Source organism: Anomaloglossus baeobatrachus, chromosome 10 (genome assembly GCF_048569485.1).
Source record: "Anomaloglossus baeobatrachus isolate aAnoBae1 chromosome 10, aAnoBae1.hap1, whole genome shotgun sequence".
Classification (NCBI taxonomy): Eukaryota; Metazoa; Chordata; class Amphibia; order Anura; family Aromobatidae; genus Anomaloglossus; species Anomaloglossus baeobatrachus.
Genome location: NC_134362.1, coordinates 186682208 through 186707182, shown reverse-complemented (window position 1 = coordinate 186707182; position 24975 = coordinate 186682208). Strand labels below are relative to the sequence as shown.

At 46.5% G+C, this 24975-nt stretch overlaps 1 protein-coding gene across 1 annotated transcript; it reads right to left on the bottom strand.

Annotated features, from left to right (window-relative positions):
• Window positions 1-620: 620 nt before the first annotated feature.
• DPEP1 (dipeptidase 1) lies at window positions 621-24436 on the bottom strand. Its single transcript, XM_075327021.1, has 10 exons — window positions 24200-24436; window positions 23268-23394; window positions 9988-10120; window positions 9374-9524; window positions 7198-7267; window positions 3927-4103; window positions 2652-2736; window positions 2411-2486; window positions 1143-1278; window positions 621-1065 (listed from the first exon to the last, which is right to left on the bottom strand). Exons 1-10 carry the CDS (start codon window positions 24295-24297, stop codon window positions 880-882), a joined length of 1239 nt encoding a protein of 412 aa, XP_075183136.1. The 5' UTR covers window positions 24298-24436; the 3' UTR covers window positions 621-879.
• Window positions 24437-24975: the final 539 nt, after the last annotated feature.

The following is a 24975-nucleotide window of genomic DNA, read 5'->3' as shown; positions in this document are numbered from 1 at the left end:
CCAGCCGTTTGTTTTACCAGAGACTCGGTGTGCGTTACTGGCTGAGTAAGTACCACCATGCCGTCTGGCACTGCGCTGCCCCGCGACCCTGCACCCGGCCAGGCCCCGCAACCCACCAAACAGACAACTAGCCACGGAGGGGAGAGAAACATCCCAGCTGCTCCCTGTCATCGCTCCCGGAATCCCCGTACAGAGCAGCGGTGGTGCCCCAACCTCACCACACACCGTGGGTGGCGTCACAAACCGACATCCCAAGCACCAACAAAACTCCCCTTTCACTCACGGGCGAGGAGCGCCGCTTGAATCCCTGAATCCGGCCCACCGCTCGAGCCACCGAGCAGCAGCAGCGCCGGACCCGAGCGTGGTGAGCGCAGCGCCCCGCCGCCCGCGACACTACCATGCTCGAGTGCTCAGTAGTCTTAACTAGTGATGAGTGGGCACTACCATGCTCGGGTGCTTGGTACTCGTAACTAGTGATGAGCATGGTAGTGCTCGCTCATCACTATTCAGGAGCAGTAGAGAAAGAGGACTGTGCCCAACCAAGCCAGGAACTCCCCATTCCTAAACCCTTATATCAGCCATGTATTATTCTGGATTCTTTTTCCCTCTGGTGTTGTAGAAATTGCAGACAAAGACTTTATATACAAAAAAATATGTATTTTATATCATGGGGGGGATGTGACTCCATAATTGTCATTAAATAATGTGTGGCGGAAACTGATGAAGTCACATCCCTGCACCCAGAGCGGCACAGGTAGCAGAGTGCATGATCCAGGGAGCGGACTGCTGGCTCGGCCATGCGGGGGACGCACCAAATTAAGACGCTATTTGCATATTGATACATGCGCCCCACTAAATGTAAAGGGTTTTTGAGGGTGGTTATAAGGCTTCAAAGGTACAAAGTATAAAAAGACATAGGAGAAGAAGCAGCCCTCCGCCAACATGTGGATGGGCGGTTGTACCGGTGGAAGTATCATAGCCATAGCTGGTACGGCAGTCGTCCTTAATCTCCTGGTAGGCTATGGGCTCATCCTTGGGCTGTGTTGCATTCATGTTGATACTTGTCTAAGAAAAGAGAGAAGACGTTATTTTCGGGCCAAATTTGGGCCCAATGGCTGCCATTATGCCGGGCAGGTCCTCACCTGCTCCACGCCTTGAAAGACCCGAATGAGGTTCTTAGTCAGGGCTGCCTCCAGCTCTGCCTGCGTCCATCCTCTCCGTAGCAGCTCCGCTACCAGGTCCGGGTACTTGGATACATCTTTAAGACCATCCGGTACCCTAAGATGGTGAATGGACGTCTCATTAAAGAACAAGCAGACATTATAGTTAGGTGTTTCTTTGGATGGTGAGCCATGTGAACGCTATTTTCTGGTAGGGCAGGCTCGTCATATCGCTATACTCACTGGCGGACACTGGCTCCTGTTCAAGAACAATATATGGGCCCCCTTACAGTCCAAAAACATACCATAATGCACAATTTCACCTGTTTTGGGGGTAGAAATGGCTACCTAATCTTTTGGGATTCTTTTGGTTGCACCAATGATATGTCCACACCTGGCTATACTAAAGTTCTAAATAGGTAGAAAAGCCTAAGAGCTCATCAAAATGCAGAATTTTATCTGGTTTTGGGGGTTGAAATGGCCGCCTAACCTTTTTGCCCCCTGTGCAGCTGCGCAGGTTGCACCAATGATATGTCCACACCTGGCTATACTAGAGTGCCTAATAGGTAGAAAAGTCTCCAGATCATTGCAGATTTATTTTTCCAAACCCTAGGAAAGTTGGGTTGTATTTTTTGTAATAGTGACTCTATGGGTTGTCACCCAGCAGTGGAGTCACTGGTTAATGTGGTCTTATGACTATGATGACTGCGGAAATCTCCCAGCGACCATATGGTTAACATACTGAGATGAATCTGACACAGTGGAAAAAAGATTTTTTTCCCCCCAAATTTTTGTCCTTATTTGCCCAATGCTGGACAAACTAAAAAAAAATAGATAAATGTGCAGTTTCCGTCATCCCTGAGTGAAACTGATGATCTGATCCTCATTAAAGGTAATCAGGATAAATTAGTAATTTCCAGGCTCTGCTGTCTGTCATTGTCCTAATGCCTGCCCTCACATGTCATTTTAATTGATTAGATCAGAGGCAATTTCTTTTTTTGTATAAGTATATAATCATGACCTACAATGTCCCACACTCCCTTCAAATCTGCAAAAAAACAAACAAGAAAAAATAAAATGTCATGATTTAATATTATGTACAGCCACTAGGGGGCGCTTAGTGCCTAATTGATTTCGCTCTAGATATTGTAGGCAGTGTGCTCCCTCTAGTGGTGACTGTAGGAAGTTAGAATTGTATTATTTATGCCATAAAAAGTTTTGGCCAGGTGAGTAGCTTTTCACCAGCTTACCTGGGGACACCGTCATAATCGCCCCCAAATCCAACAGCTTCATATCCAGCAATTTGTTTAATGTAATCGAAATGATCTATGGAAAGAAAAACATAAATGTAAGCAATACTTCATCTATTGTCTCCATGACAGGTCAGAGATGACGGATACAGAGAACCCCTTTAAATTTGCACCCAGGTTGCTAGTATATTTCTATAGAATATAGCATCCATACTCTCAGATGTAAACGTATCACACTTACCTGCCACATTGGACAGATTGGCAGCAGTATTGCATGTGACATAGTCATTAAAGAAGTTCACCATCACCAGACCCTTCTTTTCTTTCTGTATTTAGGAATAGAGGAGGTCAGGGAGGTTTATGGAGTTTGCAATCATCTTTAAATTCCATCAACATTCATCAGTATGTAGAGAACGAGATAAGAGGGGCATAGCCCCTGCCGGACTGGGACAATTGTAAACTGGGGATTCCTGGACTTGTCCAGTTCAGATCACAATCACGTATGATTTTAACCTTGAACATGTCTCTTAATTCCCAGCCCACCAGATAAGGAACTTGTAACAATAATCTACTTTAGAAAGTACAGTGTTTGTCCTTGTATAAATATTTCATCTCCTGCAATATTATCCAGACAGGAGAAGCATAGATAAACAAAGTCTGCGGGTTTAGCTTCCTCTCCTCCTCTTCATATATCAGTAGATATAGAATAATGAGTACGGAGAATTAAAATTACTTCTAATATTCAGCTATTAATATGAGACTAAAATTCCTATAACAGCATCACGTAGGTTACTGGGTGCAGCCATTCTGAAACAATCACAGTTTTTAAATTTAGCCATGTAGCAGAGCCAAGAAAGCTGTCCCCGCCCACACCAGGCTCCCTATATACAAAGTCTATAGACAGTGAGTTGCTCATCACAGCAGGGAGCATGCCTCACTAGCTAACCCTTAACTGACCTAGTCCAGCAATGATAATCTCCTGAAGCTAAAACAAACATTGTATCTAATGGTCATGTCACACACAACAACAGCGACGTCGCTGCTAAGTCACCATTTTCTGTGACATAGCAGAGACCTTGATAGCGATGTCGCTGTGTGTGACATCCAGCAACGACCTGGCCCCTGCTGTGAGGTCGCCGGTTGTTGCTGAATGTCCTGGACCATTTTTTTGGTCGTTGCTCTCCCGCTGTGAAGCACAGATCGCTGTGTGTGACAGCGAGAGTGCAACAACTGAATATGCAGTGAGCAGGGAGCCGGCTTCTGCGGACGCTCTTAACCAAGGTAAATATCGGGTAACCAAGCAAACTTGTTTTTATACTCCAGAGCAATAAACAACTTTTACTACCTCATTATATCTAGTAGATGGAGGTTTAATGACACAAATATAAGTCTATTTTACTGCCTGAGTCAAGATAAGCAATAGTCACACAATGAAGGGAAGACTCTAGGAAGCGGAGGGCCTTGGAGTTTTTGACCTTCAGTCTTATTCTATTCATACAGGACTTTTCTCACTTACCACAATTCTGAGAACGTCGTCTTTCACGTTCCTGGCATGATTACATAAGTGGTAGGCGGATGAGTGACTGAATATGACCGGGGCTTGAGAGACTTCGAGCGCATCTTTCATCGTCTTTTCCGAAACATGAGCTAAATCCACGATCATTCCCAGGCGATTCATCTCCATGATGACGGTCTGTATTAAGATAGTAACTCCAGGTGTGAACTTCCAGACAAAGCATGTACAATGTCTTAAGATTTCGAGAAAGGGGCTTTGCTACCCGAGGACTGAAGTATGCAGAGCCCCCACCTTCAATGTAGTGGAGGAGCACATGCTCGACCTCCATGAGATAGCCGAACTCTACATAATCCCAAAGGATAGGGGCATATCCCAAAGGATAGGGGCATATCCCAAAGGATAGGGGCATATCCCAAAGGATAGGGGCATATCCCAAAGGATAGGGGCATATTTCATGCTTGGTAATAACCCTTGTAGGTCTCTAACCTCTAGCTCAAGCTATTGTGACATTACAATTTGTCCTTACAATGCATCCTGAGAGTTGTAGTTTATCAACCCATACAAAGCCATCAGCTGAGAACCAAATCTGTAGAAGGCAAAGTCAGGTCCCATCCAAATATCCATAAAAGACATAATACTGGAATGATTTTATTTGTATCATCACTCAGAGAGCGGCTTCAGTTTAGTGTCGGTTCCTAGTTTCCAAATATGCCTTGACGTGGCTACTGGGCAGATATTGAAATGGCCATTTTTGTATGCTAATTATCTAAATTTTTCCTAGATTTAATGCATATCTATATTCTTGTATTCATTGTTTGCATGATTTAGCATTTCAGATGCAACTGTCTTTTTTTGTTATTACCGTATTTTCTGGTTTGTAAGACACACATTTTCCCTCCCAAAACTGGGGTAAAAATGGGGGTGCGTTTATAAACCACATATGGCTTACAGAGGCGGCAGTGGCATGTTCCAATTTGTAAAAAGCACTTTTTCCCCCCCCAAAGCTAGGGGGAAAAAATTGGAATGTGTCTTACAAACCGCATATGGCTTACCGGGATAGCAGTGGGTCGGCGATACGGAGGGCTCTTAGGGGGTGTTACTGCAGTGGAGCAGCTCAGGAGGGTCAGTGTGCAGCAGCGGAGTGCCGGCAATATTGCGGGCTCAAGGGGTGTCATGGCGGGCACCATTGATCTGCCAGCGGACTGCGGGCAGCTTTGAATCACCGGCGAATGATGTGATTGACTTCAAGGAAATGGCCACAGAGGCCAATCTGTAAACGCTCCGCCTCCGCGGCCATTTTCTTGAAGTCCAGCACGTCAACTGCCGGCAGATCAATGGCGCTCGCCACCATGACACCACATGAGCCCGCAGTATTGCCGACCCTCTGCTGCCACACACTGACCCTCTTGAACCGTGACACCCCCTCCTCTAAGCCCGCCGGCAGATCAATGGCGCCCACCGCCGTCACACCTCACAGGCCTGCAGTATCACTGACCCTCTTGAGTTGCGACACCCCCTTCCAAGCCCTCAGTATCTCTGACCCTCCTGAGCCACGAGACCTCCTCCTCTGAGCCCGCAGCATCACCGACCCTACTGAGCAGCGACACCCCATCCTCTGAGCCCGCAGCATCGCCGATACTGCCTCCTGTGACCTTCTTGAGCTGCTCCACTACCAGTGCTCCCCTTTGTGAGCTAATATAAGAGGCACTAGGATTATAAGACGGACCCTCATTTTAACAGTAAAAAATATTTTTTTACTATTTTCCTCCTTCAAATTTGAGGTGCATCTTATCTGATGTATCTTTTAAAACAAAAAATACGGTATATGTTATGTTTAGTTTTGCACCTGGTAGGACTACATTTTGGGAGTGCCATCAGTCTTTTTGTCTAGATTATGGGGTCATGCCTTCTGACCGTTCACCCTTCCCCCACGAGCTACAGGTGATTTTATTCTCTATAGCAGGTTCCTACTCGCCCATATACATGGAGGTTTGTAACCCAGAGAGAGGCCTCAGTTTAGTGTAGGTTTTAAGTATACGAGATATGCCTTGACGCGGCTACTGGGCAGATATAGGAATGGCCATTTTTGTATGCTAAATATCTATTTTTTTTCCTAGATCTATATTCTTGCATTCATTGCTTGCAAGCTGTAGCATTTCAGAGTTCAATTGTCTTTTTTTGTTTAATACTAGAATGATCTTATTTGTATTATGACTACATATTAGGTAAGCTACCCTCTCCGACATCCTAAAAGTTACCAGTCTGCCCGGAAAAGTTTATATCTACCCAATATTTAATGATTTACAGATATTTCTGGGTGGTTCTCACTCTGAGGTCAGGGAAAAAAGTCATGGTGGGCAAACAAGGATGAAGCGTGGCAAGCCTGGGGCTCCAATGTAGCGCATTCTAACCCAAGCATGAAGCTTATTATTTATTCCAGAACACACAGTTACACATTGTTACCAAATGTCACATAAAAAAAAAAATCTGCAAAAGTGTTATGTGTTTTGGAAAGGCCTGGAATGTCTGTAGGAAACGTGACATCATCACTTCTTGGGTAACGACCATCAAAGGTTAGATGGTCAGAAAAGGACGGAATGGCAAAGCATAATTAGGCCAGACATTCTGGCCAACACATTTAGTTTTTATATGTATAATGAAAGGTCAGATCTGGAAAATTCCAATGTCTGGAATGTTATAATAAAAGTATTAAAACACAGTAGAAATAACATATATTAGTTTTGAAAAAAAATCTGCACTGTTATTCCGCACCCACCCCAATATTTGGATCTCCTTGGATGGGTGTCACTAGTCATGCTTTGAGACACACTACATTTACATTGATGGCCTCTCCTTAGGATAGGTCGTCAATGTCTGATTGGCCGGGGTCCGACACCTGGTATTCCCACCGATCAGCTGTTCTAGGTGCGGCGATGGCAGCAGGAAACGCTCAGTTTAAGAGCTGCTCCGTCTTCTAATAGTGTCCGGATATTGCACAGTCGACTCCTATTGATATGAATGGGGGGGCACAGGTGCAATACCCGGAAAATGGGACAGCTCTGGAACTGAGCATTTCCGTTCGGCACCATGAACAGCTGTTCGGCAGGGGTGCCAGGTGTCGGAACCCAGCCGATGAGACATTAATGACCTATACAAAGGATAGGCAATCAATGTTAATTGGTCAGACATTGACTTTAAGGTTAGCTGTCTATAGGTGGTACCAGAGTGACCCTTTCCTTTCTGCTGGTGGAGAGCTCGTTTGCACACTCACCTTTCCAAAGTCAGACAAGCCATTGCTTTTAGCGGGATCTGTATTTGTATCCACCAGCCAGTTATCCACCCTGTTAAGAAACCAAAATGGATAATCTGTAAAAAAAAGCTATAAATTACTTTAAAAGATTCCATGAAGAACAAGAGCTTGTCGTTCTTCGGATTTGATGCCCCCTAACTGGTGCCATTGCTATTTCTTCCCTTGGCCTTTGGTACCTCTGCGACATTTGTACCTCTTACATTTTTGCCATTGCCTCTAAGGCTAAGTTCACATTTCCGCTAAAATCTATCAGTCACAATCCGCTGCTCTTGTAAACAGCGGAATCCGTTTAGCGGATTCCGCTGCTCCCATAGACTTGTATGAGCAGCGGATTGTGACTGATGATGCTGCGTTGCACCCTCCGCCCGACTGATCAGTCGTGGAACGACTGACCGCCGGGCGGGAGGAACGCAGCATGTAACGTTTTTTGAGCAGCGAGATCCGTCGGATTTCGCTGCGCATGCTCTCTGGCTCCCTGCACACGTCACCAGCTTTGGTTGGTTACCCGATATTTACCCTGGTTACGGTGCAAGGAGCCAGCGCTAAGCGGTGTAGGCCCGTAACCAAGGTAAATATCGGGTAACTAAGGTAAACATCGGGTGCTTTGCTGTTACCCGATATTTAGGCTGGTTACGTGTGCAGGGAGGCCGACACTTCCCCGCTCGGCCCCGCCCCTTCCCGCACTCCGCACATGTATGTACACACACACACACACACCTGTCCCCAGCCATGCAGACAAGCACTGACACCCTCGTCTGGCCCCGCCCCCTGCTCGGCTCCGCCCCCTCCCGCACTTTGCATGTGCACACACACACATACATACATGCACATACACACACTCACTCACACATACACTCACCTGTCCCCAGCCATGCAGACCGCAGCACTTCTACTGACATCCTCAGCGCCTGGCCCCGCCCCCCGCTCGGCTCCGCCCCCTCCCGCACTTTGCATGTGCACACACATACATACATACATACATACATACATGCACATACACACACTCACTCACTCACAGATACACTCACCTGTCCCCAGCCATGCAGACCGCAGCACTTCCACTGACATCCTCAGCGCCTGGCCCCGCCCCCCGCTCGGCTCTGCCCCCGAACTCCGCCCCCCGCACACAACGGAATCCGACAAAGAATTCTGTTCTTTGTCATCCGTTGTACAGCGTTGAACAGCGCATCAGTCACATGCGTCAAGCGACGCATGTGACTGATACAAATCAACGGAAATGTGAACTAAGCCTAATCCCTACAGAAGACTTGGTTGTCACACTCGCCGGGTGTAGCAAGCAGGGCGAGGTGCGTTCAGACCTCCGTGTATCTGATGCACAACAAAAAAAAATAAAAATATACAAAAGGGGGGGACCGGGGACACAAAAACAATGGGAGGCCCTGGAACTTGTGAGAGGGGTAGGTGGGCACCTCCTAAACTCACCTGCAGCTGACCCTCCTCTCCTCACAAGTCCCTATACAGATTCCACAACTGTCGCCGAGAAGGTACCTGGAACCCTCGGAGGCCGTATAGTAACCCTGACTAGTAAGGGGCAGGTGGAGTTCACTAGACCTCACCACTTCACTAACAACACACTACAGAAGTAAAGACAAATGGAGAAAATTAACAAACAAAAGGATATAGCCTGAGCACAGGAGCTTGACTTGCAGAACCTTCCTCAAAGGTGGCCAGGACACAAATGAGTTTGTATCTTCAGCAGGGATTGCTGGGATACACCACTATCTAAAGCTGAAGAGCGTGACTACTTACTAAGTGCAGCTGATCACTCAGCAAGGAACTGCTTTGGAAAAGCTGCAATAGAAAAACTGGCACTTAACCACTTCAGTGCCAAGAGAAATGAAACCCATGTAAATGAAGAGAGCCCTATGAGAGGCTCCAGTCCTAAGACGGTCACTGGTCTCTACATGCAGGGAGACGATCATGATATTGGTAGATCAGAGGTATAATCCCATCATTACAATCACCACCCATAATACAATACAGTATATAAAAGTTGATTTTGGTGCCGGAATCATGGCGTTGGCTATCTGATGCCCCCTTGTTGGCCTTGCATGCAATAAAACAATATCAAAGTAAAACCGCATCATATCATTAGAACTGTAGTTACGGATCCTACCATGGGACGTTACAGCTGTGTGTTAAGGTCATATATCGCACCCCCAGATTGTAAAAGGTCCGCAGTACTCCCAGGCTGCTGTCAATGGAGTGTCCTCCCTCCACCCCGATCAGGCTGGCCACCTTCTTAGTCCGGATAGCCTCAGCAATACCTAGATGAGGAATACAACGACATATGGAAGCTTGAGCATATAACAGGGCCCCTGTGCCTAAATGCAAAATCGGTTACCAGTTCCCTATCTACCATGTGCCATTTATAATGTTGTGTGGCAAAGGGGTATTGGGGAAGCTGCAATCTCTGCACTACCCATAGCTACAGCCCTTAAAGGGATCGTCCACTACTGGGTACAACATATATATATAAAAAAAAGTTCTACTAAGCTTCTGCTTTCAGTTCTGTGTTCCCCACCGGTCTCATAAATACAATGTCCTGTGACTTCTACAGGTAATTATGGACCATTGATTGGCAGCAGCCAGCACTTTTCCGTCGTTCCTCACCTGTAAAGATCTACCAGTTCTGAATCAAACTGTATCAGAAAACATATCCAAGCTCCCTGGTTTTACTTATACCCCTGTGACATCCCTTGACGTCCACCACCAGCCATCGCTCCTCACCATCTGAACTGCCCACACACAAGAAGTCAACTGGATACTTCTCACACATCCGATGGATGACGTCTATCTGCTCCAAGGTCCTTTTCACAGCATCTTTGCCTTGAGTATCACAGGGAACGTAGGCGGCCCAGAACTACGCAAAAATAATGTCATGGGTGAGAATGCATGAAAGCAAATATTCATGATAAAAGAATAATAAAAATATGTAGTCACTGCCTGAAGGTGAGGATTACTAATCAAGGTCTTCTTTGTATGCTTATGAACCTCTCCATTAAAGGATGGATTATATATAGGACTATATAGGATTATAAAGGACAGTATTATATACTGTGTATATGTATATATATATATATATATATATATATATATACACACACACTATAATATATATATATGTATGTGTATTTTATATATATATATATATATATATATATACATACACACAAATATATATATATATATATATATATATATATATATATATATATATATATATATATATATATATACAGTGCCTACAAGTAGTCTTCAACCCCCTGCAGATTTAGCAGGTTTGATAAGATGCAAATAAGTTAGAGCCTGCAAACTTCAAACAAGAGCAGGATTTATTAACAGATGCATAAATCTTACAAACCAACAAGTTATGTTGCTCAGTTAAATTTTAATACATTTTCAACATAAAAGTGTGGGTCAATTATTATTCAACCCCTAGGTTTAATATTTTGTGGAATAACCCTTGTTTGCAATTACAGCTAATAATCGTCTTTTATAAGACCTGATCAGGCCGGCACAGGTCTCTGGAGTTATCTTGGCCCACTCCTCCATGCAGATCTTCTCCAAGTTATCTAGGTTCTTTGGGTGTCTCATGTGAACTTTAATCTTGAGCTCCTTCCACAAGTTTTCAATTGGGTTAAGGTCAGGAGACTGACTAAGCCACTGCAACACCTTGATTTTTTCCCTCTTGAACCAGGCCTTGGTTTTCTTGGCTGTGTGCTTTGGGTCGTTGTCTTGTTGGAAGATGAAATGACAACCCATCTTAAGATCCTTGATGGAGGAGCGGAGGTTCTTGGCCAAAATCTCCAGGTAGGCCGTGCTATCCATCTTCCCATGGATGCGGACCAGATGGCCAGGCCCCTTGGCTGAGAAACAGCCCCACAGCATGATGCTGCCACCACCATGCTTGACTATAGGGATGGTATTCTTGGGGTCGTATGCAGTGCCATCCAGTCTCCAAATGTCACGTGTGTGGTTGGCACCAAAGATCTCGATCTTGGTCTCATCAGACCAGAGAACCTTGAACCAGTCTGTCTCAGAGTCCTCCAAGTGATCATGAGCAAACTGTAGACGAGCCTTGACATGACACTTTGAAAGTAAAGGTACCTTACAGGCTCGTCTGGAACGGAGACCATTGCGGTGGAGTACGTTACTTATGGTATTGACTGAAACCAATGTCCCCACTGCCATGAGGTCTTCCCGGAGCTCCTTCCTTGTTGTCCTTGGGTTAGCCTTGACTCTTCGGACAAGCCTGGCCTCGGCACGGGTGGAAACTTTCAAAGGCTGTCCAGGCCGTGGAAGGCTAACAGTAGTTCCATAAGCATTCCACTTCCGGATGATGCTCCCAACAGTGGAGACAGGTAGGCCCAACTCCTTGGAAAGGGTTTTGTACCCCTTGCCAGCCTTGTGACCCTCCACGATCTTGTCTCTGATGGCCTTGGAATGCTCCTTTGTCTTTCCCATGTTGACCAAGTATGAGTGCTGTTCACAAGTTTGGGGAGGGTCTTAATTAGTCAGAAAATGCTGGAAAAAGAGATAATTAATCCAAACATGTGAAGCTCATTGTTCTTTGTGCCTGAAATACTTCTTAATACTTTAGGGGAACCAAACAGAATTCTTGTGGTTTGAGGGGTTGAATAATAAATGACCCTCTGAATAAACTTTTCACAATTTTAAAAAAAGAAATAACATTCTTTTTTGCTGCAGTGCATTTCACACCTCCAGGCTGATCTACAGTCCAAATGTCACAATGCCAAGTTAATTCCGAATGTGTAAACCTGCTAAATCTGCAAGGGGTTGCATACTACTTGTAGGCACTGTATATATATATATATATATATATATATATATACATATATATATATATATATATATATATATATATATATATATATATATATATATATATATATATTATATATATATATATATATATAAAATGTGTGTATGTATGTATGTGTGTGTATTTATGTGTGTGTGTGTGTGTGTGTGTGTGTGTGTGTGTGTGTATATATGTATGTGTATATATATGTATATATATATATATATATATATACACATACACTGTGAACGTAATATACATATATACATATGTGTATATTACATTCACAGTGTATATATATGTATATATATACACACACACACACACACACATTATATATCTATATATATTATATACTGTGTGTCCACCCATATCCTGTCCACCGCCATTAACTTGAGAACGGCGGCAGCTATAGGCATAGAGGTGAGGTCTAGGTATAGTAAAGCAGCCATGCGCTACGCAATGAAGCCACCTATAGTGCCACCTGGTGGAAAACAATGGAGTTAGCATTTTTATCTCGAAAACGGAAGATAGAGAAAAAAAGTGAATTAAAAGATTGTAGGGCATGATCAATTCAATACGAATCGACACCTTGCATAGAGAAATGCTATGATATGAAACCCATGACCCCCCCCAAAACATTGAATGCTGGTCACGCATATGGCACTCATTTAACTTTGATGCTCAAAGTGGCCCCCGTCATCTGCAATGCACATCTGGCCTCTGCACAGCATACTGTATCTTGCTGCACGTTGTGCAATATGGTAGGTGACACGTTTGCACAAGCATCTGTGATACGTGGTCGTAGGTCCTGCAATGTGGGTGGAGGGGTCGCATACACCTGCTGTTTGATGTGACCGCACAGAAAGAAGTCCAATGGGGTCAGGTCAGGTGAGCGGAGGCCACTCCACACAGCCTCCATACCCAATGACTTTTAGGAAGGTCTCCATGAGGTATCGCTTCATGTCCGCAGCCTTGTGAGTTTTACACGTTCTAATCATAGCATTCCTGTATGCAAGGTGTCGATTCCTATTGAATTGATGATGCCCTACAACTTTGTAATTCGCTTTTTTTCTCTCTCGTTGCTAACTCCATTATTTTCCACCGGGTGGCGCTATAGGTGGTTTCATTGCATAGCGCATGGCTACTTTACTATACCTAGACACCACTTCTATGCCTATAGCTGCCGCCATTCTCAAGTTAATGGCTGTGGACAGGATATTGGTGGACACACTGTATATGTATATATATAAAATTACAGGTGGAAGCCATTGAATAGAAGAAGAAAAAAAGCAAGGAATCAGCTCCACCGTACCGACGGCATCTCCACAAGTTACCTGACCTTGGTGGCTTTGTCGTCACCACTTTTGTCCAACAGAGACAGTTGGGAGCGGATTTCTGGGGTGAATATGGATACTTTTTTTTTTTTTTTATCAGAATGTGATTTTTTTTTTAAGGCTGGAAAATTGCTTTAAGAATTATATCATATATCATATCATATGATACAGACTAATCTCCGCCGGGAGATTTGCTTTGTTAAGTTAGATATTATGTAGAGGTTCTGCAAAAATACAACTCTCTGCTTTATCTGGCACGTGTTGGTGTATTTTACACAATGTCCTTTACAGGTACACCCCACACCCCACTCAATAAGGCACAAATAATATTTAAAATACGTAATACATAGAGTTAAAACTAGATGTTAGAATTGGCACCAAATTGCAAAAAAATGTTATTATATACTTAGAATAGTAAATCTTGCCCATTGTACTAGTGAAAGAGAAGATTTCTTCGGCGCTCCATTGGGAGACCCAGACGATTGGGTGTATAGCACTGCCTCCGGAGGCCACACAAAGCATTACACTAAAAAGTGTAAGGCCCCTCCCCTTCTGGCTATACACCCCCCGTGGGATCACTGGCTGCTCAGTTTTCAAGCTTTGTGCGAAGGAGGTCAGACATCCACGCATAGCTCCACTGTTTAGTCAGCAGTAGCTGCTGACTATATCGGATGGAAGAAAAGAGGGCCCATACTAGGGCCCCCAGCATGCTCCCTTCTCACCCCATTCCTATTGGCGGTGTTTGTTAAGGTTGAGGTACCCATTGTGGGTACGGAGGCTGGAGCCCACATGCTGCTTTCCTTCCCCATCCCCCTGAGGGCTCTGAGGAAGTGGGATCTTACCGGCCCCCAAGCCCTGAGGCCGGGCTCCATCCACAGACCCGTAGAACCTGCTGGATACGGAGCTGGGTACCGTTCAGGGACAAGGCCCTGCGACTTTCAGGTACTCTGTGTCCCCGTAGGGACAGGCCGCGCACACTCCAGACTTGCTGGGTGTGCTAGTGCGCCGGGGACAGTAGCGCTGCGCGCTGGGGTTACAGTCACTGCAGTTTCTCTGAGGGACTTTATGTGTTGGGGACTGCCGCGCCGGCCGCCCCTGGAGCGGCGGCGCGGCTGAGACTTGTGGTGCGCCGGGGACTTAGCGCCGACCGTGCTTTTACGACGGCGGCGCTCATAAATCTAGTCCCCGGCTTTTGCGGCCTAGCTCCGCTTCGTTCCCGCCCCCACCCTGTCAATCAGGGCAAGGGAGAGACGCTGTACGGTAGTCAGCGCCGAGGGCTGGAGTCTGTTTTACATACTCCAGCCCTCTCACTGGGCACAGTGGGACGCCAGTTCCCGCTCTTTGTCGGCAGCACGCCCAGGGCCCGCCCCTCTCCACAGGACGCCGGCAGCCATTCCTACATGCAGTCTGGCTGGAGAACGGACACAGGCTCTGGGAGACCCAGACAAGGGATTTCTGGCGACCACACACCCGCGTTAAGCGGGCGGTAAGCAGCACATTTGTGCTGGCCCCACTAGTGCCACAGTGTTATATTGGTGTATTTTTTTCTCTATACCATATATATATATATATTGCACTGTAAGGTCGCTTCTTGGCTGTATACCCTATATTGCTCTGAGGAGACGACAACATGTCATCCGCAAAACGCAAGGGTGCCAAGACACAGGCTGTATACGCTGCTTGTGCCGCTTGTGGGGCTGATCTACCGGCAGGTTCCAAAGACCCCCATTGTGTGCAATGTTCGGTCCCTGTGCCACTTCGTCAGCCGGAGTCTATGGTGGTAGTGGCCCAGGCAGAGTCACCGGTGAACCCTGTCCCGGTGACGGGGACAGAGTTTGCAGTTTTTGCTGACAAGATGTCTGTCACTATGACAAAAATCCTAGAGACCTTGCAGGCCAGGCCGGTCACTCAGACCATGGACACTGCTGCGTCAATGTTCCCCGGTCCCCCTCAGTTGGAGTTAATCCGTGCTTCAAGGGGGTCCCAGGCATCTCAGGCTGAAGGCTCTGACTCAGATGACAGTCCCAGGCAGCCTAAGCGAGCTCGCTGGGAGAGACCCTCCACGTCATCACGCGGATCAGGGTCTCAGCGAGAAGAGTCTCTGCGTGATGAGACAGAGGAGGGTGATCAGGAGTCTAATCCTGAGACTGCTCTCAACCTGGATACTCCTGATGGTGACGCCATGGTAAATGACCTTATAGCGGCCATCAATAGACTGTTGGATATTTCTCCCCCAGCCCCTTCAGCAGAAGAGGCAGCTGCACAGCAGGAGAAGTTCCATTTCAGGTATCCCAAGCGTAAACTGAGTACTTTTCTGGACCACGCTGACTTCAGAGAATCAGTCCAGAAACACCAGGCTTATCCAGACAAGCGTTTCTCCAAACGTCTTAAGGATACACGTTATCCCTTTCCCCCTGACGTGGTCAAACGCTGGACCCAGTGTCCAAAGGTGGATCCCCCAATCTCCAGGCTTGCGGCTAGATCCATAGTTGCAGTGGAGGATGGGGCTTCACTTAAAGATGCCAATGACAGACAGATGGACCTTTGGTTGAAATCTGTCTTTGAAGCTATCGGCGCGTCATTTGCTCCAGCTTTCGCGGCCGTGTGGGCACTCCAAGCTATTTCAGCTGGTCTGGCACAGGTGGACTCTATCATACGTCCAGCAGTGCCGCAAGTGAAGTCCTTAACTTCGCAAATGTCTGCGTTTGCGACCTATGCTATCAACGCTGTCCTGGACTCTACGAGCCGTACCTCAATGGCGTCTGCCAACTCGGTGGTTTTGCGCAGAGCCTTGTGGTTAAAAGAATGGAAAGCGGATTCTGCTTCCAAAAAATGTTTAACCAGCTTGCCACTATCTGTAGACAGACTGTTTGGTGAGCAATTGGCTGAAATCATTAAACAGTCCAAGGGTAAAGACTCCTCCTTACCCCAGCCCAGATCAAGCAAACCTCAACAAAGGAGGTGGCAGTCGAGGTTTCGGTCCTTTCGAGGCTCTGGCAAGGCCCAATTCTCCTCGTCCAAAGGGACTCAGAAAGAGCAAAAGGGCTCAGATTCCTGGCGGGCTCACTCACGCCCCAAGAAAGCAACCGGAGGAACCGCTTCCAAGGCGGCTGCCTCATGACTTTCGGCCTCCTCCCTCCGCATCCTCGGTCGGTGGCAGGCTCTCCCGCTTTTGCGACATTTGGCTGCCACAGGTCAAGGACCGGTGGGTAACAGACATTTTGTCTCACGGGTACAGGATAGAGTTCAGTTCTCGTCCTCCGCCTCGGTTCTTCAGAACTTCCCCACATCCCGACCGAGCAGAGGCTCTTCTGCAGGCGGTGGGCTCACTAAGAGCAGAAGGAGTGGTGATCCCTGTTCCTCTTCAGGAACAAGGGCAAGGTTTTTACTCCAATCTCTTCGTGGTTCCAAAAAAGGACGGCTCGTTCCGTCCTGTTCTGGACCTAAAGCTGCTCAACAAGCATGTGAACGCCAGGCGGTTCCGGATGGAATCCCTCCGCTCCGTCATTGCCTCAATGTCTCAAGGAGATTTCCTTGCATCAATAGACATCAAAGATGCTTATCTCCACGTGCCGATTGCTACAGAGCACCAACGTTTTCTACGTTTTGTGATAGGTCACGAACATCTCCAGTTCGTAGCTCTGCCATTTGGTCTGGCGACAGCCCCACGGGTTTTCACCAAGGTCATGGCGGCAGTGGTAGCAGTCTTGCACTCCCAGGGACACTCGGTGATCCCTTACTTGGACGATCTACTTGTCAAAGCACCCTCTCAAGAGGCATGCCAACACAGCCTGAATGTTGCGCTGGAGACTCTCCAGACTTTCGGGTGGATCATCAACTTTTCAAAGTCAAATCTGTCACCGACTCAATCACTAACGTATCTTGGCATGGAGTTTCATACTCTGCCAGCGATAGTGAAGCTTCCGCTGGACAAGCAGCGGTCACTACAGACAGGGATACAGTCTCTCCTTCACGGTCAGTCGCACTCCTTAAGGCGCCTCATGCACTTCCTAGGGAAGATGGTGGCAGCAATGGAAGCAGTCCCGTTTGCACAGTTTCATCTGCGCCCACTTCAATGGGACATTCTCCGCCAATGGGACGGGAAGTCAACTTCCCTGGACAGGAAAGTCTCCCTTTCCCAGACGGCCAAGGACTCTCTGCAATGGTGGCTTCTTCCCACCTCATTATCACAGGGAAGATCATTCCTGCCCCCATCCTGGGCAGTGGTCACGACAGACGCAAGTCTGTCAGGGTGGGGAGCAGTTTTTCTCCACCACAGGGCTCAAGGGACGTGGACTCAGCAGGAGTCCACCCTTCAGATCAATGTTCTGGAAATCAGGGCAGTGTATCTAGCCCTACTAGCCTTCCAGCAGTGGCTGGAAGGAAAGCAGATCCGAATTCAGTCGGACAACTCCACAGCGGTGGCATACATCAACCACCAGGGAGGGACACGCAGTCGGCAAGCCTTCCAGGAAGTCCGGCGGATTCTGCTGTGGGTGGAGGACAGAGCATCCACCATATCAGCGGTTCACATCCCGGGCGTAGAATACTGGGAAGCAGACTTCCTCAGTCGCCAGGGTATGGACGCAGGGGAATGGTCCCTTCACCCGGACGTGTTTCAGGAAATCTGTCGCCGCTGGGGGGTGCCGGACGTCGACCTAATGGCGTCGCGGCACAACAACAAGGTCCCGACGTTCATGGCGCGGTCTCGCGATCAAAGAGCTCTGGCAGCAGACGCCTTAGTGCAAGATTGGTCGCAGTTCCGGCTCCCTTATGTGTTCCCACCTCTGGCACTCTTGCCCAGAGTGCTACGCAAGATCAGATCCGATTGCAGCCGCGTCATACTCGTCGCCCCAGACTGGCCGAGGAGGTCGTGGTACCCGGATCTGTGGCATCTCACGGTCAGCCAACCGTGGGCACTACCAGACCGACCAGACTTACTGTCCCAAGGACCGTTTTTCCATCGGCATTCTGCGGCCCTGAACCTGACTGTGTGGCCATTGAGTCCTGGATCCTAGCGTCTTCAGGATTATCCCAAGGAGTCGTTGCCACCATGAGACAGGCTAGGAAGTCCACTTCTGCTAAGATCTACCACAGAACGTGGAGGATTTTCTTATCCTGGTGCTCTGCACAAGGAGTATCCCCCTGGCCATTCGCGTTACCTACTTTTCTTTCCTTCCTGCAATCTGGGTTGGAAAAGGGCTTGTCGCTCGGCTCCCTTAAAGGGCAAGTCTCGGCACTATCCGTGTTTTTTCAGAAGCGTCTAGCACGACTTTCTCAGGTGCGCACGTTCCTGCAGGGGGTTTGTCATATCGTCCCTCCGTACAGGCGGCCGTTAGATCCATGGGATCTGAACAGGGTACTAGTTGCTCTCCAGAAGCCGCCCTTCGAGCCTCTGAGGGATGTTTCACTTTCTCGTCTCTCACAGAAAGTGGTCTTTCTAGTGGCGGTCACGTCTCTTCGGAGAGTGTCTGAGCTAGCAGCGCTGTCATCCAAGGCTCCCTTCCTGGTGTTCCACCAGGACAAGGTAGTGCTGCGCCCCATTCAGGAGTTTCTCCCTAAGGTGGTATCCTCTTTTCATCTTAATCAGGATATCTCCTTGCCTTCCTTTTGTCCTCATCCAGTTCTTCGGTATGAAAAGGATTTACATTTGTTAGATCTGGTGAGAGCACTCAGAATCTACATTTCCCGCACGGCGCCCCTGCGCCGCTCGGATGCACTCTTTGTCCTTGTCGCTGGTAAGCGCAAAGGGTCGCAGGCTTCAAAAGCCACCCTGGCTCGATGGATCAAAGAACCAATTCTTGAAGCCTACCGTTCTGCTGGGCTTCCGGTTCCATCAGGGCTGAAGGCCCACTCTACCAGAGCCGTGGGTGCGTCCTGGGCATTACGACACCAGGCTACGGCTCAACAGGTGTGCCAGGCAGCTACCTGGTCGAGTCTGCACACTTTCACCAAACATTATCAGGTGCATACCTATGCTTCGGCGGACGCCAGCCTAGGTAGAAGAGTCCTGCAGGCGGCAGTTACCTCCCCGTAGGGGAAGGCTGTCTTCGCAGCTCTAACATGAGGTATTTCTTTACCCACCCAGGGACTGCTTTTGGACGTCCCAATCGTCTGGGTCTCCCAATGGAGCGCCGAAGAAGAAGGGAATTTTGTTACTTACCGTAAATTCCTTTTCTTCTAGCTCCTATTGGGAGACCCAGCACCCGCCCTGTTGTCCTTCGGGATTGTTGGTTTTTTCGGGTACACATGTTGTTCATGTTGAACGGTTTTCAGTTCTCCGATGTTACTTCGGAGTGAATTTGTTTAAACCAGTTATTGGCTTTCCTCCTTCTTGCTTTAGCACTAAAACTGAGCAGCCAGTGATCCCACTGGGGGTGTATAGCCAGAAGGGGAGGGGCCTTACACTTTTTAGTGTAATGCTTTGTGTGGCCTCCGGAGGCAGTGCTATACACCCAATCGTCTGGGTCTCCCAATAGGAGCTAGAAGAAAAGGAATTTACGGTAAGTAACAAAATTCCCTTCTTTATTGTAATACTTTATTTAGACGAATGGGGACAATATGGCATAAAGGAAATTCGGAAAGCATCATATACAACATACAAGTAGGTCTACATAATACAATAGTATCACCATGGAAATATACAGAGCCTTCAAGAAATCGTAGAAAGAGATGTAATATGAATGAGGTTCCTCAAAGTAGTAATTAGTCTCACCAACGAATCAAGGCAAGAAAAGTAGAAGAAAGTCGAAAGAGGAAAAAGAAGTGTGGTGGGGAAGAGGGTAAAGGAGAAACAAGGGGAACAATCCAGGTGACCTTCCAACCACAACCAGAGAGCACAACCAAATAACGGTTTCAAGGCAAGAAAAGTAGAAGACAGCAAGGAAGAGAATAAAAAGGGTGTGGTGGGGGAAAAGGGTATAGGAGAACCAAAGAGAACAATCCAGGTGACCTTCCACCATGAACAGAAAGCACATTCTGAGAGCAGTATCAAGGAAAGAAGAGTAGAAGAAAGCAAGGAAGGGAAAACAAAGGGGTGTGGTGGGGAAAGAGGGTAAAGGAGAACAATCTAGGTGACCTTCTAACCATGATCAGAGAGCACAGTCAAATAACGGTATCAAGGTAAGAAAAGTAGAAGAAAGCATGGAAGAGAAAAAAAAGGGTGTGGTGGGGGAAGAGGGTAAAGGAGAAACAAGGGGAACAATTCAGGTGACCTTCCAACCACAACCAGAAAGCACAACCAAATAATGGTTTCAAGGCAAGAAAAGTAGAAGACAGCAAGGATGAAAAAAAAAGGGGGGTGGTGGGGGAAAAGGGTAAAGGGTAAAGGAGAACCAAAGGGAACAATCTTGGTGACCTTCCAACCACGACCAGAGAGCACAATCAAATAGCGGTTTCAAGGCAATAAAAGTAGAAGAAAGAGGAAAAAAGGGTGTGGTGGGGGAAGAGGGTAAAGGAGAACAAAGTGAACAATCTACATGACCTTCCAACTACAACCAGAAAGCATAAAAAAAATAACGGTATCGAGGCAAGAAAAGTAGAAGACAGCAAGGAAGAGAAAAAAAAAGGGTGTGGTGGCCAAAGATGGTAAAGGAGAACCAAAGAGAACAATCTACATGGCCTTCCAACCACGGCCAGAGAGCACAATCAAATAGCGGTATCAAGGCAAGAAGAGTAGGAGAAAGTGAGAGAGAAGAAAAAAGGGTGTGGTGGGAGAAGAGGGTAAAAGGGAAACAAAGAGAACAATCCAGGTGACCTTCCACCATGAACAGAAAGCACATTCTGAGAGCAGTATCAAGGAAAGAAGAGTAGAAGAAAGCAAGGAAGGGAAAACAAAGGGGTGTGGTGGGGGAAGAGGGCAAAGGAGAACAATCTAGGTGACCTTCCAACCATGATCAGAGAGCACAGTCAAATAACGGTATCAAGGTAAGAAAAGTAAAAGAAAACAAGGAAGAGAAAAAAAAAGGGTGTGGTGGGGGAAGAGGGTAAAGGAGAAACAAGGGGAACAATTCAGGTGACCTTCCAACCACAACCAGAAAGCACAACCAAATAATGGTTTCAAGGCAAGAAAAGTAGAAGACAGCAAGGAAGAAAAAAAAGGGGGATGGTGGGGGAAAAGGGTAAAGGGTAAAGGAGAACCAAAGAACCAAAGGGAACAATCTTGGTGACCTTCCAACCACGACCAGAGAGCACAATCAAATAGCGGTTTCAAGGCAATAAAAGTAGAAGAAAGAGGAAAAAAGGGTGTGGTGGGGGAAGAGGGTAAAGGAGAACAAAGGGAACAATCTACATGACCTTCCAACTACAACCAGAAAGCATAAAAAAAAATAACGGTAGCGAGGCAAGACAAGTAGAAGACAGCAAGGAAGAGAAAAAAAAGGGTGTGGTGGCCAAAGATGGTAAAGGAGAACCAAAGAGAACAATCGACATGACCTTCCAACCACGGCCAGAGAGCACAATCAAATAGCGGTATCAAAGCAAGAAGAGTAGAAGAAAGTGAGAGAGAAGAAAAAAGGGTGTGGTGGGAGAAGAGGGTAAAAGGGAAACAAAGAGAACAATCCAGGTGACCTTCCACCATGAACAGAAAGCACATTCTGAGAGCAGTATCAAGGAAAGAAGAGTAGAAGAAAGCAAGGAAGGGAAAACAAAGGGGTGTGGTGGGGGAAGAGGGTAAAGGAGAACAATCTAGGTGACCTTCCAACCACGATCAGAGAGCACAGTCAAATAACGGTATCAAGGTAAGAAAAGTAGAAGAAAGCAAGGAAGAGAATAAAAAGGGGTGTGGTGGGGGAAAAGGGTAAAGGAGAAACAATGGGAACAATCTTGGTGACCTTCCAACCATGACCAGAGAGCACAATCAAATAGCGGTATCAAGGCAATAAAAGTAGAAAAAAGAGGGAAAAAAAAGGGTGTGGTGAGGGAAGAGGGTAAAGGAGAACTAAAGAGCACAATCTAGGTGACAATCCAACCACGACCAGAGCACACAATCAAATAGCGGTATCGAGACAAGAAAAGTAGAAAAAAAGGGTGTGGTGGGCAAAAGGGTAAAGGAGAAACAAAGGGACCAAGCTAAGTGACCTTCCAACCATGACCAGAGAGCACAATCAAACAGTGGTATCAAGGCAATAAAAGTAGAAGAAAGCAAGAAGGAGGGGAAAAAAAGGGAGTGGTGGGGAAGAGGGTAAAGGAGAAACAAAGGGAATAATCTATGTGACCTTCCAACCATGACCAGAGAGCACATTCAAATAGCGGTATCAAGGCAAGAAAAGTAGAAGAAAGCAAGAGAGAGAGAGGAAAATAGGGTGTGGTGGGGGAAGAGGGTAAAGGAGAACCAAAGAGCACAATCTATGTAGAAGAAAGCAAGGAAGAAAAAAAAAGCGTGTGGTGGGGGAGGAGGGTAAAGGAGAAACAAAGGGAACAATCGGGGTGACCTTCCAACCACAACGAGAAAGCACAATCAAATAGTGGTATCAAGGCAAGAAAAGTAGAAGAAAGCAAGAGAGAGAGAGGAAAATAGGGTGTGGTGGGGGAAGAATGTAAAGTAAAAACTAAAAGGAACAATCTTGGTGACCTTCCAACCATGACCAGAGAAGCACAATCAAATAGTGGTTAAGGAAGAAAGCGGTTTCCATATTGTGAATAAGCAGACTGGACTGTGCAGCATCACTAGGTGTCTAGGCCGGATGTTGGCACAGAAATGAAGGATTCGGTCACTTGATAAGATGTTGCCACTACTTAATAAAAGTTTTATATTACATATTAACATAATGATAAAAAATTAAAAACAATTCTAATTTTTATTTTTAGTGATGGTTTCCTGTATGTAGTTGGGGTCTGTACACACTCACCTGCCCCCCAACTTTTCCCTCTCGTAGTTTGGGGATGTTGGTGTGAGTGGTAGCCACTGTGAAGAGGTCCACCTTACTCAGCTGGTTGTTGGCTGCACTCAGTAGCTGCCAGGGCAGATCATTGTGCCTACGGAGAAGACAGGGGATTTATTAATATATGGGTGGTCGGTGCACCCTCAGAGTTAAAGGGATTGTCCATTACTATATTGTCTTTCACTAATGGAATAATGATGGTTCCAAAAGGAAAATACATATACTCACCACCGACATTCTCCTTGCTTTCTCCTCTGATGGTAGTCATCAGCGGCCATTGATTGACTGCAGTGGTGATATCCCATGTCAGCTGGAGGAAAGAGTTTCCTAGCTCAAGGCTGCAGCCAATCAATTGCCACTGATTGGCTGCATTGGTCCAGTGTTGCCAGCTTGACTTTTTTCTGGGCAGTTTATCAAAAAATCACGGAGAGACAATATTTTTTACGGACCTGTCGTGTATTTTACAATCAACCCAATGATTGAAAAGAGACTGGGGGGGAGACAATTTATGCCAAAATAATGTAACACTTAGGAATTGTCCATAGCGGAGAACCTCTTTAATGGGATGGGTTCCTTTTAACTATTAAAGAGATACATACATTTAGGTAAAAGTAGACTATTTGTGGCTAAGAAATAATTTTTGCAATTGGGTTCTATTAAAAATGTTTCCCCGTTATCTTTTATGGGCTCTTTTTCTTTGTCACTTGTTGTCTGTGGTCATAAAAAGACAGAAAAAAGATCTAAAAACGGTCCAGAAAAGGCCGGGCTCACTGACGGGTCCCCAGTTAACTCATTCGGCAGTTAGGTATAGATATAATAAATAAAATAATCACTATCTCAGGCACACAGGTTCGGCACTGCTACACCAGGGCCACCTATAACCTAGGGGCAAGACTTACCCATCAATGACTGGATTGTTCTCCATGATCCTCAAGGCTTCATCCCTGTTTGCGTTGACCCCACAGACTAGTAGAGTCAATAACCAAAGCAGCGCCATGGTGGATTTGGTGCCCGTAGTATTTTTTCAGGTGATTCCTTGGATGAAAATCTTCCTTTGAGGAGCTGATGAGCCGGTATCTTATCTAGTGTCTTTAGTTGGCTCATATACCTGGTAAATTATTAGATGACGGTGTAAGCGATGCCTTTTATATGTCCTATACAAGAGGAAATTAATATGTAACTGCGACAATAATAGGATGAGAGCCAGCGCTTTATTGGTTAATTATCACCTAAAATCAAATGCTCCAAATTAATTAATTCTGGAGGAGAAGAACCTGTGGATCTGTAGTAGTTTTCCCAAAAGGAGCATCCAATGGTATAATTTGGTACTGGGGATGTGGCTCTGAACATTTTTGGCCATTCATCCATGTGATGGTGGAATATAAGGGGTTGTGTATAATTTTGTGTAGGTTCGTATTCTAGCCATGGTGCTCTGTCCATTCTGTGTATTCCTTGTGTGTACATTGTCCTGTTTGCAGGTTAATCACCCCCTGCTGGGCTTTTGTCCCCAAGTCTGGGGGAGGTGGGCCTGGGATCCACCTAAACTCTCTGTTTACCGGGGAGATTATTCATTCTAGCTGATATAAGACAAGAGAGAAGAAGTAAGATTGATCCTCTGAGGGAGAAGCTGACACCCCAGAGAGACTGCAAGAAACCCCCATTTCCCTGGAAAGGA

Bases quoted from the DNA above. Each gene is read 5' to 3' on its own strand.
- DPEP1 (XM_075327021.1), bottom strand. From the start codon at position 24,297: ATGGCGCTGCTTTGGTTATTGACTCTACTAGTCTGTGGGGTCAACGCA. The intron at 23,395-24,199 runs GTAAGTCTTGCC...TCTTCTCCGTAG, and splicing joins AACAATCCAGTCATTGATGG to GCACAATGATCTGCCCTGGC. The intron at 9,525-9,987 runs GTGAGGAGCGAT...TTCCTCATCTAG, and splicing joins GTGTGTGGGCAGTTCAGATG to GTATTGCTGAGGCTATCCGG.